The sequence below is a fragment of the Carcharhinus amblyrhynchos genome, chromosome 26 (genome assembly GCF_965287045.1).
Source record: "Carcharhinus amblyrhynchos chromosome 26, sCarAmb.v2.hapA, whole genome shotgun sequence".
NCBI lineage: Eukaryota > Metazoa > Chordata > Chondrichthyes > Carcharhiniformes > Carcharhinidae > Carcharhinus > Carcharhinus amblyrhynchos.
This window is the reverse complement of record NC_137349.1, coordinates 32,157,398-32,171,879: the sequence shown is the minus strand read 5'-3', so window position 1 is coordinate 32,171,879 and position 14,482 is coordinate 32,157,398. Positions and strand designations below refer to the sequence as shown.

At 42.3% G+C, this 14,482-nt stretch overlaps 1 protein-coding gene across 1 annotated transcript in view; it reads left to right on the top strand.

Annotated features, from left to right (window-relative positions):
- The first annotated feature begins 9,444 nt into the window (after positions 1-9,444).
- Positions 9,445-14,482, top strand: part of hdgfl2 (HDGF like 2) — a 59,273-nt gene continuing 54,235 nt past the window's right edge. The window contains exon 1 of the mRNA XM_080212818.1: positions 9,445-9,675. Coding sequence (XP_080068944.1) covers positions 9,604-9,675 — 72 coding nt within the window. The 5' untranslated portion in view covers positions 9,445-9,603. The remainder of the gene's footprint in view (positions 9,676-14,482) is intronic.

Sequence of the window (14,482 nt, the reverse complement as noted above, 5' to 3'; positions counted from 1 at the left end):
GGAAAATGCACCAGTTGATGACTGATAGAAGTTTAGAAGGAGTTGATGGAGTTTAGAAGGATGAGGGGGGATCTTATAGAGACATATAAGATAACGAAGGGGATGGACAGGGTAGAGGTAGAGAGATTCTTCCCGCTTAGAAAGGATAGCAGGACTAGAGGGCACAGCCTCAAGATAAGGGGGGGGGGCAGTTTAGATCGGAGTTGAGGAGGAACTTCTTCATTCAGGGGGTGGTGAATCTCTGGAATTCTCTGCCCGTCGAAGTGGTGGAGGCTACCTTGCTAAACATTTAAGTCATGGGTAGATAGGTTTTTGACAGACAAGGGAATTAAGGATTATGGGGAGAAAGCAGGAAAGTGGAACTGATTCATTTCAGATCAGCCATGATCTTATTGAATGGCGGGGCAGGCTCGAAGGGCTAGATGGCCTATTCCTGCTCCTAGTTCTTATGTTCTTATAGTTAACTGTCAAGTATTAGTTGAAATTTAAACCAGACAGCTTGACTCTGCTTGGTCAAGACTTTTCCCTGAGGAATGAACCAGTGATTGGCTATCACTCACTTTATTTAGCTGAAATGAGTATAATGTGTGTATCTATTCTTTCTACCGGTAAAGCACAGGGCCCTCTGTATTAATGTCTGTAGCTTCCTGTACACGCAAATGTGCCAGAGTGTGAGCCCAACTGACAATCTTAAATGGGCTGTGGGTGTAATTTTTAGCGCACTAAGGATTATTTATCATATATTAGCCTCACAGTCATCGACACCCTCCTGGTCTATGATGACCAACTAGTCATTCTGGCTTCTCTTGGGTAGATGTCCTTAAGAAGGTACACCTGGAAAATCCACCATAGCCAGGCAGGCCCAAAGCAATAGAAGAGACCATTGCAAATTGCCAGGTTTGCAAGCTGCTCTGCCAAGGTCAGAGGGAGCCACTTATTCCCATGCCATTCCTGAACAGGCTGTGGGAAAGGCTGGCCATCGACCTATTTGTCTACAAAGGCAGAACCTTTCTATGGTAGTGGACTACTTCTCCAAGTGGGTTCAATTCCAGCCTTGGATGACTGTCTGGAGTTTGCAGATTCTCCCGTGTCTGCATGGGTTTCCTCCGGGTGCTCTGGTTTCCTTCCACGCTCCAAAGATGTGCAGATTAGGTGGATTGGCCATGCTAAACTGCCCCTTAGTGTCTCAAGATGTGTAGGTTAGGGGGATTGGCAGGGTAAATACTTAGGGTTACAGGGAACAGGTCTGGATGGGATTGCCCCTTAGTATCAGTGGGACTATGTGGGACTGTGGGGATAGGGCATGAGTGGGATTATTGTCAGTGCAGACTTAATGGGCTCTTTCTGCACTGTAGGGATTTTATGATTCTGTCTGCACAGAGAAAAGATAGGTTAGTGAGATTTTATGCAACCATAATTATTTAAAACATTTCAGTATATTAGGATAGAAGACAAAAGGGAACCAGCAACAGTGACTGAAGACGTTACAATGAGAGTTGGTGGAATGAGAGGGTTTTTGGTCATTGTAATCTTTCCTGAACTATATGATGGAGGAGATAAGAGGCAGATGAATAAAGTTGTGGTAGTCCCAAATGACTGTAGGCTGCTCTCCCCCTTGAGGGCAAGAACTGACTGGTGATGATTTAACCTGAGGATCACCACACCTCAGGCGAGAGACAAGGTTGAGAGGGCAAAGTCTTCATGAATAACTTCAGCCAGTGCAGGAATTAAACCTGCACCGTTGGTGTCACTCTGTATTGCAAGTCAGCCATACAGCCAACTGAATAACCGACAGACAATAATTAGTGGAAAAAAGCAAAATACTGTAGATAAAGGGAATCTGAAATTACATCAGAAAATGCTGCAAATACTCAGCAGATCAGACAGCATCTGCATGGAGAAAAATACTTAGGATGGAATTTTACCAGCACTTTCGCCCATGGCTCGTACAATTGCAGCCGAGGCCAACAGAGAATGCTGTTCTCCGAGCCTCGCCTGCCCCCGGAATCGGGGCAGGCATGCCAGTAAAATTCCGACCTTAATGTTTCAGGTCACTGAATTCTTTATGAGAACATTAGGGTGTTGATTTGGTTTTAATACAAAAGTGAAGCTTGAGGGACATTTTCACATATTTAAAAAAAGCATTGATAAATTCAATAAGAAATCATTGGTGTGAACACATCGGAAGAGAATCAACAATCCTCTCTTTTAAGTACAAAGAAAGACAATCATAATGAGGCGAGATGGCTCACGAATTTGATCCTCATATTTTGTGGAAGCACAGAAATGCCAGTCTTCCAGTATCGCACCGCTTTATTTAACACAAAGAAAAGGCCACATGGGGGTCCTTCATTTCCACAGGGAGCACTGAAGTGTTACTGACGCAGGTTCCTCTTCGGGATTTACTTCACTTGGGGTGCCTGCTTCTTCAGCTCCCATCTCTGAGTCCATTTCCTCGTTGTCTGGAGGAATGGATGTCAGGTTGCCCTATACTGGTGGCAGTCGCCTCCACAACTAGTAACGAGGCCTCTGGGGTAAACTCCCTACTCCTGAGGTGGTCCAGGTGTTTCCTTACAACCTTACTCTGAACCTTCACCTTGTAGGACACTGGCCCCATTTTCCCTGAAGTTCTTCACGTAAACTGGTCACTTACTCTGAATGTCCTCTCTGTTCTTGCAGAGTCATAATTTATTTTGTGGTCCTCTTGTCTGGTTTTGGGAATAGTAGGTTTGGTCTCGTATGAAGCCAACATCCCACTAACAGTTTTGCTGGAGCGATTCCTGTTGTGTGATGGGTGGTCCTATAATTAAATAAAAAACATGTCATGGTCTCTGTGGATGCTACAGGTTGTAACTTCAGGCTGGAATTAAATGTTTGTACCGCCCATTCCACCAGCCCATTTGCTGATAGATGGTAAGGTGTTGTTTTGATACATCTGATGTCATTGGAAAGCATGACATTTTGGAACTCACTACTGGTGAAGGCGATGCTGTTGTTGGACACTGAGACTTCAGATAATTGGTACGTTCAAAAATTCTGTTGTAACTTCTCAATCAAGGCATGAAAGGTAGCAGAGCTAATGCAGTGTATCTTTAATTGTGAGTGTGCATCTACCTGGATCAAAAATGTGGGGCCCATAAAAGGCCCAGTGAAGTCAGCATGCACTCACACCCATGGCCTCCAAACCACTCCCATTGGTGTAGAGAGGTGGTGGGAGGGAGATTTTGGTTCTCCTGGCATAGATCACACTATCTTACCAAATCTATGATGTCTGAGTCAAAACCAGGCCACCAGAAGTAGCTCCTCCCAAGCCCAACTGGAAAACCTCCAACCAGTTTTGTTTGATTTGCTGAAACCAATTTCTCCCCATTAGTTCTTGTCACTGCACAGTAATTAATGGAAGACAAACTGATTGCTGTCTGTAGGTCACAGAGGTCATGTGGTGCCCCTGATTCTTAATGATTCCCCCATTATGGTCACTAGTCTGGCCTTTGTGTTTTGTAAGTTCAGGAGTTGAATACCATTTTGGAAATTATCATATGTCGGTCAGCTTCCTGATAACAAAAGCTGCAGCTCTTGTGTCCACCTCCATTTTCAATGGTTGTCCATTTACCAGCAACTCCACCATTATTGGGGTGACCTTGGTCATAATAATGTGATTTAGTTGCATTGTTCCTCCTCCTGGCAGCAGGCGTACCTGCATGATGCAGGCAGCACTGGACTTGGCTCTTCCTGGAACAACACGTGTTTTGTCTGCTCCTGTAACCATGCTTTGGCTGAGCCACATGTCTGTGCCTATAACAGTACGTCATCTGACATTTGCAATCTTCCAGAATATGTTCCCTACCACATTTGGGGACATCATTGCATTTCCTTCACTGCCTGGTGAAGCGAGCTGAACGCTGATGTCGTAATGGAAACTCTGATACCTTACTTGCACAGACACCCCCAGTTGAGAAACGGTCACTGTTACTCGAGGCTCCTCTCCTCAACTGGAGGACATTACTTTGGATGTTACTCCACTTGTAGCTCTTGAGCTTCCTTTTGTGCAATTTCTTGTGGTAAAACCATTTCAATAGTTTTCTTTAATTCCAGATCAGGTTCTGCCAATAAGTTTTTTTTGGATGATCAGGTTGGTTATCAGACTGTTTCAAACATTTTGTTCAGGAATGGTCCAAATTCACAATGTTTTTTCAATTTTTGTAATCTTGCCAAAATTTTGGAATTAGGTTCTCCGGGGGATTCTTCCTGTTGTAATAAAACAATTTCTCTGGAGAATAACAGAAGGCTTTGGATTATAATGGGTTTTAACCAGGTCTACAAGTTCATTAAAAGTCTTTGAATCAGGGGTTTCTGGGTTGGTCAGGTATTTTATCATGCCGAATGTCGAGACCTTGCACGTTGTCAATAAGAACACTTTCTGTTTTTCATCTCCCTCAATATTATTTGCCCAGAAGATATGCGCTCTGCATGTTGGGCCCAGCCTTCTCTTTTATATGATAGGGTTCGAGTTTACTATTTCTTTTTCTTACCGGAGAGGAGCTACTTGTGCTCAATGATGAAGATTGCCAGGTGGAGGGGAAAACAAAATCCTGTTTACGCGCATTGCCAATGAAATAATCACACCAAGGCCAGTCTTCCAGTATCAAGCTGCTTTATTTAACACAAAGAAAAGGCTTACAGTAACACAAGTCCTGAGCTCTGAGCCTACAATACATTGGCCTGGATTGAGACATGGGTTTTAAGCTCCCGCTGCTCACCTATCATTGTGCAAACTCCTGCTCACTCAATAGGGAAACTTGTACTCCATGAAGCCCATGGGATGATCATTTGATGATGCCCCATGTCCTTCATGGCTGTTAAGCATGCAGCAAAATTGTATCATAGTATCAGTAGATGTCCTGACAATATTCCAATTATGAAATTAAAGGTATCAAAACCTAGCAAGTATTTTGGAAAATGGTGTTTTATTGAATATTTTAATATTTAGGTAAGAATGCTGTCTCACTGAGAACATCAAAGTTAGAGGTAGTAGTTTTCTTTTGATGATCTGATTTTGGCCATGTCTAGTGATAGGGATGTTTGAATTGGCTTGAATGTTCTTGCACTGCAGAGAGGAAAAATCAACCAGCATTCCCATTTGATCTGTATGCATTGACTTCTACTGGAAAATGTACTTGTATGAATGTTCGATGAGTGCAATTTGGTTCTAATATTGTCCACTGTAAAAAAAATTCTAAAGGTCAATGTCCAGAACTAGTGTCTTAAGAGGAACCATCATTTTGGATAGATATTGGCAATCGGTGTTGCTAGAATTGTAAGCCAGCAATTTAGCTCCTTCAGGAAAGAGAACTGCCAAAACCTCCAGGAAAATGGGATTAGTGTAATCAGATCTTTGTTGACTAGTGCAGATATGGTGAACCAAATGGCCTTCTTCTGTGCTATAAACATCTATGAAATCTATGTCTCTTGTAGAATAGTCGAGAAAGTCGGAAAAAGTCATAGCTATGGAATTAATTGTCTGTTGCCATGTCAAACCAATGAAGCAAATATATGAATATGATATTTTGTTCATTTAAACTTTTTTTAATGTTTAATCCAACATGTTTATGTGAAATTTGCACCATTGGAAAGGTGATCAATTGATGGCAATCTTCATCTCTGCATCCGAAGACTGTGGGTCCAGGAACTGTCCAGAACTTGATTGCATAACCTAGGTCACAACTCTGGAGCTGCATGTGGTTCCCAGGTTTCTGATGTGCAACTCACGAAAGCAACTTTCAAACAATGACTGAAAGAGTTGTCAAAGAATTGTTCCCCAATCTGCTCCCAGTGCAGAAACATTTTAAAAGATCATCAGTGAACTAAAAGTTTTTGCCTGTCAAATGCTTCACCATGAATATTGGCGTCCTGCACTGTTGCTGCCATTGAATCATGTGGGTCAAACAGGCAGGTACATAATCAATAAAACATTGCACTCATGCTGGCTCTGGTTGGTTCTATACGAAAAGCTGACCCAAAGTGGCACACTCTGGTCACCATATTAGCAATCTGATTAATTGATAATAGTGGGTTAGTGCTGATTCATCAATTGTAACATGAATGCTCTTGATGATCTTGATGTTGTGCTGTTGAGCATGCATTAATCAATATAAGAGCACACACATTCTGGCCCTGGTGAACATGTGGGTTGTGTGCAGGCAAACAGATAAATCATTGAAGGGACAAACCTACTCTGATCCTTGTTTTGAGGCTGTTTTAGAAATGCTGCAAAGAAGAGACGACTTGAAGAGGAAAGTCAAGAATTTCAGGATGAATGGACTGATTCATTCGCAATCATCCCAAATTTGGCTGGCCTTCCTATGTGTCTGATTTGCAACGAGAAACTCATAAACAACAAGAAATCAGATCTTGCAAAGCTTTTCATTAAAAAGCCCAGTGCCTTAGCTGAAAGTTATCTGGCTGGAGAAGCCCAATCGAAAGCAGTGCAGGAGCTGATGGACTAGGCAGAGAAATTGAGGAACACGTACACTGAGTGGGTGAAATCATTAGGTAGCTCAACTATTGCTGGTTTTGTGGCAGCTAAACAGATTGTGAAATGAGGAAAACTGTTCACAAATGGAAAGGATGCAAAAGTGCTTTATCAAAATCTCAGAGCCACTGTAGAGTGATGTTAGAAACAAAATGGAAACAGTTAAAAAAAAATTAAAAACAGTGCCTTTATCTGCAAGATGTGAGAGACAGAATAGTGAAAGTGGCTACACATATCAGTCAGCAGATTTATATAAATTCAGCTCCAGTATTAGTAAGTGTTTTCAAGTATGAATTTCATAAAAAAGCGAGTTGAGAAACTAAGTGAAACATTGAAGATAGAAGCAGGAGAAGGCCATTCAGCCCTTCGAGCCTGCTCTGCCATTCATTTTGATTATAGCTGAACGATGAAACACTATAATTGATTTGAAAATGAAAATGACAGCAAATTGTTCAGCTATCAAGTGACTCCCCAAAGAAATCTAGCAGCAGAAATTGCATTAAAGTATTTTTTTTCATTTAAGGAACTCTTTGATGTTACTTAAATGGCTTGTTTCATTGTTTTAAACTTGTATTAACATTATTATCACGGAAAAGCATTCAATTAGCAATTTTTTTGTCAAAATCTTCAAAATGTTTATAATCAAACATCCTCTTTCATTATTAGTAGCCCAATTCATCATGCAAACTAGCCTGCCATCCATTGACTGCTTCTACACTTACCGCTGCCTCAGCAAAGCAGCCAGCATAATTAAGCACCCCACCCACCCTGGACATTCTGTCTTTCACCTTCTTCCGTCGGAAAAAAGACACAAAAGTCTGAGGTCACGTACCAACCAACTGAAGAACAGCTTCTTCCCTGTTGCATCAGACTTTTGAATGGACCTACCTTGCATTAAGTTGATCTTTCTCTGCACCCTAGCTATGACTGTAACACGACATTCTGCACTCTTTCATTTCCTTCTCTGTGAACGGTATGTTTTGTCTGCGCAGCATGCAAGAAATAATACTTTTCACTGTATGCTAATACATGTAACAATAATAAATTAATACATTCCCATTCATGAGCATCTGTAAATTGTGTTGCATAGACACCTATAAATGCATTTCTGCCTAGTTTTTTATTATTATTGACTAACACCATGTGGCTCTTAAGATATTGCGTTTTTGATTACATTTTTTAAAATAGCTCTTCTTGTCATTAAAGGTTGCAGATTCCTTTGCGAGGTTGCTACTTCTGCGCAGTGCTGTTGGTGTAAAATTAGGTGTTGAATTCAACTTTTGTTTATCTGAATAGTGTTATGACAATCATGCAATGTAATTTACTGTAACTTTACAACAAGATGGGTACGTCATACCCAATTCTCACAGCACTTTGCTATGTATGCAGGGTTTTAAAGTCCCAGTCATAATGGATCATGACTGCCCATCTTGAAATACCATGCCCTGCCAGTAGACTTTTGAGAATTCTGAATGCTAGATTTTTCTGACATTGTAATATGCCATTTTAGTTGCTGCATATGAATAAATGTTTTATTTTTTAAATGGCAGCATTGTTATCTTTTGACAGCTGTCTCTGCCTTTCAGAAGTTAGTTCAAAGCGTCCTCCAAAATGTGTCAATATTTGCAAAGAATCTTCTGCCCAGAAGTGTTTGAAGATTTGGGCTTACACCGAAAGAATAATCACTGGGGACAAGTGCAGAGCTGTCATGATTATTCAGTCAAAACTAAGATAGCATTTTATTTGCAAATACTGAGTACATACATGAGAGGGGTCTGCAGCACACATAAGCAAAAACTGCCAAGCATGTGGTGGTCATGGATTGCCCTTTATTATCAAAATCACCAGGCAATTCCATGTAACCACCCCCCCAATATGAAAAGGTGGTATCCCAACTTCTCCCATTTTATAAAACAGCCATCAACTGTCAATCAAATTACTGCAGATAATGGAATCTGAAACAAACACAGAAAATGCTGGAAAAATGCAGCAGGTCTAACAGCATCTGTGGAAGAGAGTACAGCCCACCATAGAGTAGAATTATAGAATCCCTACAGTGCAGAAGAGGCTATTCGGCCCCTCAAGTCTGCACTGACTCTCTGCCCGAGTATCTTTTGTAGGCCCTCTTCCCCACCCTATCCCTGTAACCCCACACACTTCCCATGGCTAATCCATGTAAGCTACACATCTTGGGATGCTAAAGAGACAATTTACCATGACCAATCCACCTAATCTGCACATCTTTGGACCGTGGAAGTGAACCAGAGCACCCGGAGGAAACCATGCAGACATGAGGAGAACATGCAAATTCCACACAGACATTGACCCAAGGTTGGACTTGAACCTGGGTCCCTGGCACTATGAGGCAGCAGTGCTAACAACTTTGCCACTGTGCTGCCCAGGTGGGAAATGTTCTTGACTCAGCTGGTACATGACCTCAGACTTCTGCATCTATTTTCCTGATTGAAGAAGGTGAAAGAGAGTATAATTCAAGATGCGCAGTGTCCTTGATTATGCTCGCTACTTTTCCGAGGCAGTGGGAAGCGCAGACAGAGTCAATGGATGGGAGGCTAGTTTGACTGATGCCCAAAATTACACTTTATTCATAAAAGTGCATGGTATAACAGTTGAAAGTTGACGTGCCATGAAGTGTAGCACTGGTCAGTTGCTTCCAGTACTTGTGCAACTTAACATCCAGACACTGACCCAGAGCCCATGGCTCATTCCAGCATATGCAGCCCAACCAGCCCTTTTCTGCCTTCTCACACGAACCTGCCACCGACGTCATTTAACTGACAGCCGCGTCCTCCATTCAGGGAGCGTCGCTGCTGCCCCGCTAGCGGCAGCGACCAATCGGAGGAGGGGAGGAAGGCGGGACTTCTCGGCAGCAGGTTCGGTTTTACCTCCCCGCTTCTCCCCTCCCCCCCCTCGGGCCCTGTGCAGTATTGGATAGGCTGACAATTGCGTTGCGGGAAGGGGGGTCACGGGCTTGTATTTTTTGGTGCTGAGGGGGGGCCCGGTGAAAGCAGATTGGGGATTTATTTTTTGAATCGGAGTCGATCGGCCAGAAAATGCCTCACAGTTTCAAAGCTGGAGACTTGGTGTTCGCCAAGATGAAGGGTTACCCTCACTGGCCGGCTCGGGTGAGTATTCCCGCTGTCTTTTGATGCGCTTTGGCGGGAGGGAGGGAGAGACCGAGAGTCTGACAGGGGAGGGAAAGAACAAAGCACAATCCAAACTTTTCCTATTCTGAACACGGTACTGGAATCAGTCGGAGGTAAATGAAAACCCATCTGCCATTTGCATATTGTCTCTTTTTTTCCCCCCTCGCGGTTAATTCTTTTGTTTCCCTGAATGAAAAAGGTAAAGAGCCTGGGACTCCTCTTTTCGGGTGAACTTTATTTTTTTTAAGCGAGTGTTAATGCTGGGTTTCTTTTCTGGTGTGCGGGATTTGCGGCTGAAAGTTTTTTTGTTGGGGGGACGGATGTACAGTGGATTTTTCTGGACGAACTGGCGGTGGTGCGCATGCCTGACGTTCGCGGCGCACGACGGGAGTTGTAGTCCTGGTGTCTCGGGAGTTCAATGACGCAAGGCGGTCGGACGTTGCCCCGGAGGACTACAACTCCCAGCATGCGGCGTGCCGAGCGTGTGCGCGCACAGCCACCGCACTAGCTCTCTCTCCCCCTGCCAGTCCACCCTCATCACTTACCTGGAGGAAAAGTGCCCAGGTCAAATTTCTTCAGGTATTTAAAACTGGATTCAATTGAAATCATTAAATAATATAATGGGCGATCGCTCGCAATTTTACACCTTCACGTAGCAATCTCCTCTGAATCTTACCCCAGTAAGAAGTCTCTCAATACCAGGTTAAAGTCTTACCCCAGTAGCATCTCTTGCAGTCACAGGATCCCTACAGTGCAGAAGGAGGCCATTCGGCCCATCGAGCCTGCACTGACAACAATCCCACCCAGGCCCTTTCCCCACATATTGACCTTGCTAATCCTCCGGTCACTAAGGAACAGTTTATTCTGGACAATCAACCTAATCTGTACGTCTTTGGAGAATGTAATGTAAGAACTAGGAGTAGACCATCTGGCACCTTGAGCCTGCTCCGCCATTCAATAAGATCATGGCTGATCTTTTCGTGGACTCAGCTCCACTTACCCACCCGCTCGCCATAATTCTTAATTCGTTTACCGTTCAAAAATGTATCTATCCTTGCTTTAAAGACATTCAGTGAGGTAGTTTCAACTGCTTCACTGGGCAGGTTGTGTGAAGAAGTTCCTCCTCAACTCATTCCTTAAACTGCTCTCCCTTATTTTGAGGCCATGCCCCCTGGTTCTAATTTTATGTGCCAATGGAAGCAACTTCCCTCCTTCTATCTTATCTAGTCCCTTCAGAATCTTATATGTTTCTATAATATCTCCCCTCATTCTTCCAAATTCCAATGAGTATAGCCCCACTCTACGCAGTCTCTCCTCATGAGCCAACCCTCTCAACTCTGGAATCAACCTAGTGAATCTCCCTTCCAGTGCCAGTACGTCCTTCCTTGAGTAAAGAGACCAAAACTGTACACAGTACTCCAGGTGTGCCCTCACCAGCACCTTATACAGCTGCAATATAACCTCACTGTTTTTAACTCCATCCCTCTACCAGTGAAGGATAAAATTCCATTTGCCTTAATTACTTGCTGTACCTGCAAACCAACTTTTTCTGATTCATGCACAAGGACACCCAGGTCCATCTGCACAGCAACATGCTGCAACTTTTTACCATTTAAATAATAGTCCATTTTGCTGTTACTCCTACCAAAATGGATGACCTCACATTTACCAACATTGCACTCCATCTGCTAGACCCTTGCCCACTCAGTTAGACTATCTATATCCCTTTGCAGACTTCAAGCGTCCTCTGCATACTTTGCTCTGCCATTCATCTTGGTGTCAGCTGTGAATTTTGACACACCACACTTGGTCCCCAACTCCAAATCATCTACAAAAATCATAAACAATTGCAGTCCCAACACTGATCCCTGAGGCACACCATAAGTCACTAGTCACAAGAAGAATATCCATTTACTCCCATTCTTTGCTTTCTGTTAGTTAACCAGTCCTCTATCCATGCTAATACATTACCCATAACACTGTGTACCTTTATCTTATGCAGCAGCCTTTGGTGCGGCACTTTGTCAAATGCCTTCTGGAAACCAGATACATCATATTCACAGGTTACCCATTGTGTACTGTGCATGTAATGCTCTCAAAGAATTCCACCAGATTAGTCAAACGTAACTTACCCTTCATGAACCCATTTTGCGTCTTCCCAATGGGACAGTTTATATCCAGATGTCGAAGGGAGGAAAGCCATGCAGATATGGGCACAATGTGCAAACTCCACAGAGACAGTCAGCTGAGGTTGGCATTGAAACAGGGTTCCTGGCACTGTGAGGCAGTGGTATTAACCACTGTGCTCCCCTACCAGGTTGTGTTAGAAGATTGTTCTAAGTTTATTAATGTTGCAAGTGGGCTTATTTTAGCACTGAAGTTACTGTGAAAATCCACTAATAGCCACACTCCTGCAGCTGTTAGGGTACGTTGAGCGAGAATTTAGCATAGTCAATACACTTTAACCAGCATGTCTCTTGGACTGTGGGAGGAAACTGGAGCACCTGGAGGAAACCCACGCAGAGAACTTGCAGATTCCACACAGAGAGTGACCCAAGCATGCTGTGTGAGGCAGCAGTGTTAGCCATTGTGCTGCCTAGGTATTTGAAACTGGATTCAACTAAAATTACTAATTAATGTAATGGGTGATCAATACAAACTTTACGCCCTCGTAGTAATCACATCTGAGTCTTATCTAAGTAGCATTTCTTGATTTAAGTTAGATGATTGTAGGTTCAGTGCCCCGCTCCAGTGATTTTACAGCATAATCTAGGCTGACATTCCACAGCCCGGGTGGCCGAGTGGTTAACACTGCTGCCTCACAGCGCCAGAGTCCTAGGTCCAGTTCCTGGCATAAGTGACTGTATATGAGGAGTCTTCATGTTCTCCTCCTGTCTGCATGGGTTTCTTCCGGATGCTCTGGTTTCCTTCCACAGTCCAAAAGAGGTGTTGGTTCGGTGCATTGGCCGTGCTAAATTCTTGCTCAGTGTACCAGAACAGGCACCGGAGTGTGGTGACTAAAGGATTTTCACAGCAACTTTATTGCAGTGTTAATGTAAGCTAACTTGTGACGCTAATAAAAACAGTAATAGTATACTGATGGAGTGCTGCTGTTTTGGAAATGCATCTTTCAGATGAAATGTTGCATCAGGATTCTATGGCACTATTTAAAGACAAGTTCTCTTGATGTCCTGCCGGTATTTATCTCTCAATCAACACCGGTGACCCGGTCGTTTATTTAATTGTTGATTGTGAGTCTTTGTTATAGGGAAATTAATTGCTGTATTTCCTACATTACAATAGGAACTACACTCCATTTTCACACTTTTGCTCCACCTCCCTTGGCACATTTACCTGATGAAAATTTTTGTCTGTCATAAAAGCTGTCATTGTCCTGGCATCGACAGCCCTTTTGGGGAAGAGTCCCACTTGTGTGAAAACATCATTGCTTGTCAAGTGCTTTAGAACATCCTGAGATTCTGAAATGCAAATGTATGAATACAAATCATTTTGTTTTCCATAACACTGCCATGTTTGCCAATCTAACAAGAGGATATTCATTAGTTGTGAAGAGTTTAGGATGCTATGGGGACGTGATTAAAAAATGAACTTGTGCATTTATATGACATCTTTCACAGCTTTAGGCTGATCCATAGCATTTCTGCTTCTGAGTCACATGAAGGCAAATTAATTGCTCTAATGGCACAAGATCTTTCCATTTTGTCTGAAAATTGGAAGGAACAACTAAAGTTTTGCCAAATCTGTGATTGATATTAATGTGTTTTTTGCTGTTGTTTGGGAGCACGGGTACTGTTTATTTTTTGGCACAATCCACTTGATGATATAAATGCTTTGGATGTTTTGGAATGTGATTCTTGGTAGACTTGCAATTACCTGTATTAGTTTATTGTATATTAGTTTCTTTGCAGGATAGGTGCAGAGTGGAACAAAGATTATCTGAAATGCACCCTCACTGGGAGCCAGGAAAATTGGAAGTTAGGAACATAGTATAGTGGTTATGGAGTGTGATCGATTTAAACTCAGTTGATTTTGTTTTGTATGTTTAATGCATTTAAATTATTAATATATTTTATAATAAAATATTAAATTTTAATTAGAAAAGAGGACAGTGATTATAAATGTAATGTATTGTTGAGATGAGATGATGCTCAAATCAACAGATTGAGATTTTTCTTCTATTCCCATTTCTGAACGTGATCAATGGGAGTCAATACCAGAATTGTGTAGATATTGATTTGTTAGTAATTAGAACACTGCAGTAGCACATTTACAGTATATGCCTAAATTATGCTGTACAAATCCCAGGAAATTATGCCATTATGTGTACAATGCCATAATTTCTTGATAATTTTATGTTACTTTCCTGGCTGAATAAGTTAAACAGCTAATTATCATAGACCTGATTTTCATTAAACTCAGTGGGGACATTAAGTTTGCTAAATTAACACCACTATGACCTCCACAGCCTCTGAGACCATTGCAGAATGGTGCTATAGGGTCAATAGCTTGGAACCTTAGGAACCTTTTGTTTACTGTATATGTTAAATCTGTTTCCCTAATTATTTTCATTGTTACATTGGTGCAGTTACAACTATACCTAGGATTTCTGGTGTAAACAAACATAAATTATGTACAGCCAGTGCAGGTTTTTCATTCCCAGCATTAAGCTGCTATTCAAATGGAACTCATTTTTAAAAATTTTACTTTGATCATTTATCCATTGTATTATGAATGGAACTGATTGCAACATGCCAATTTGTACCTG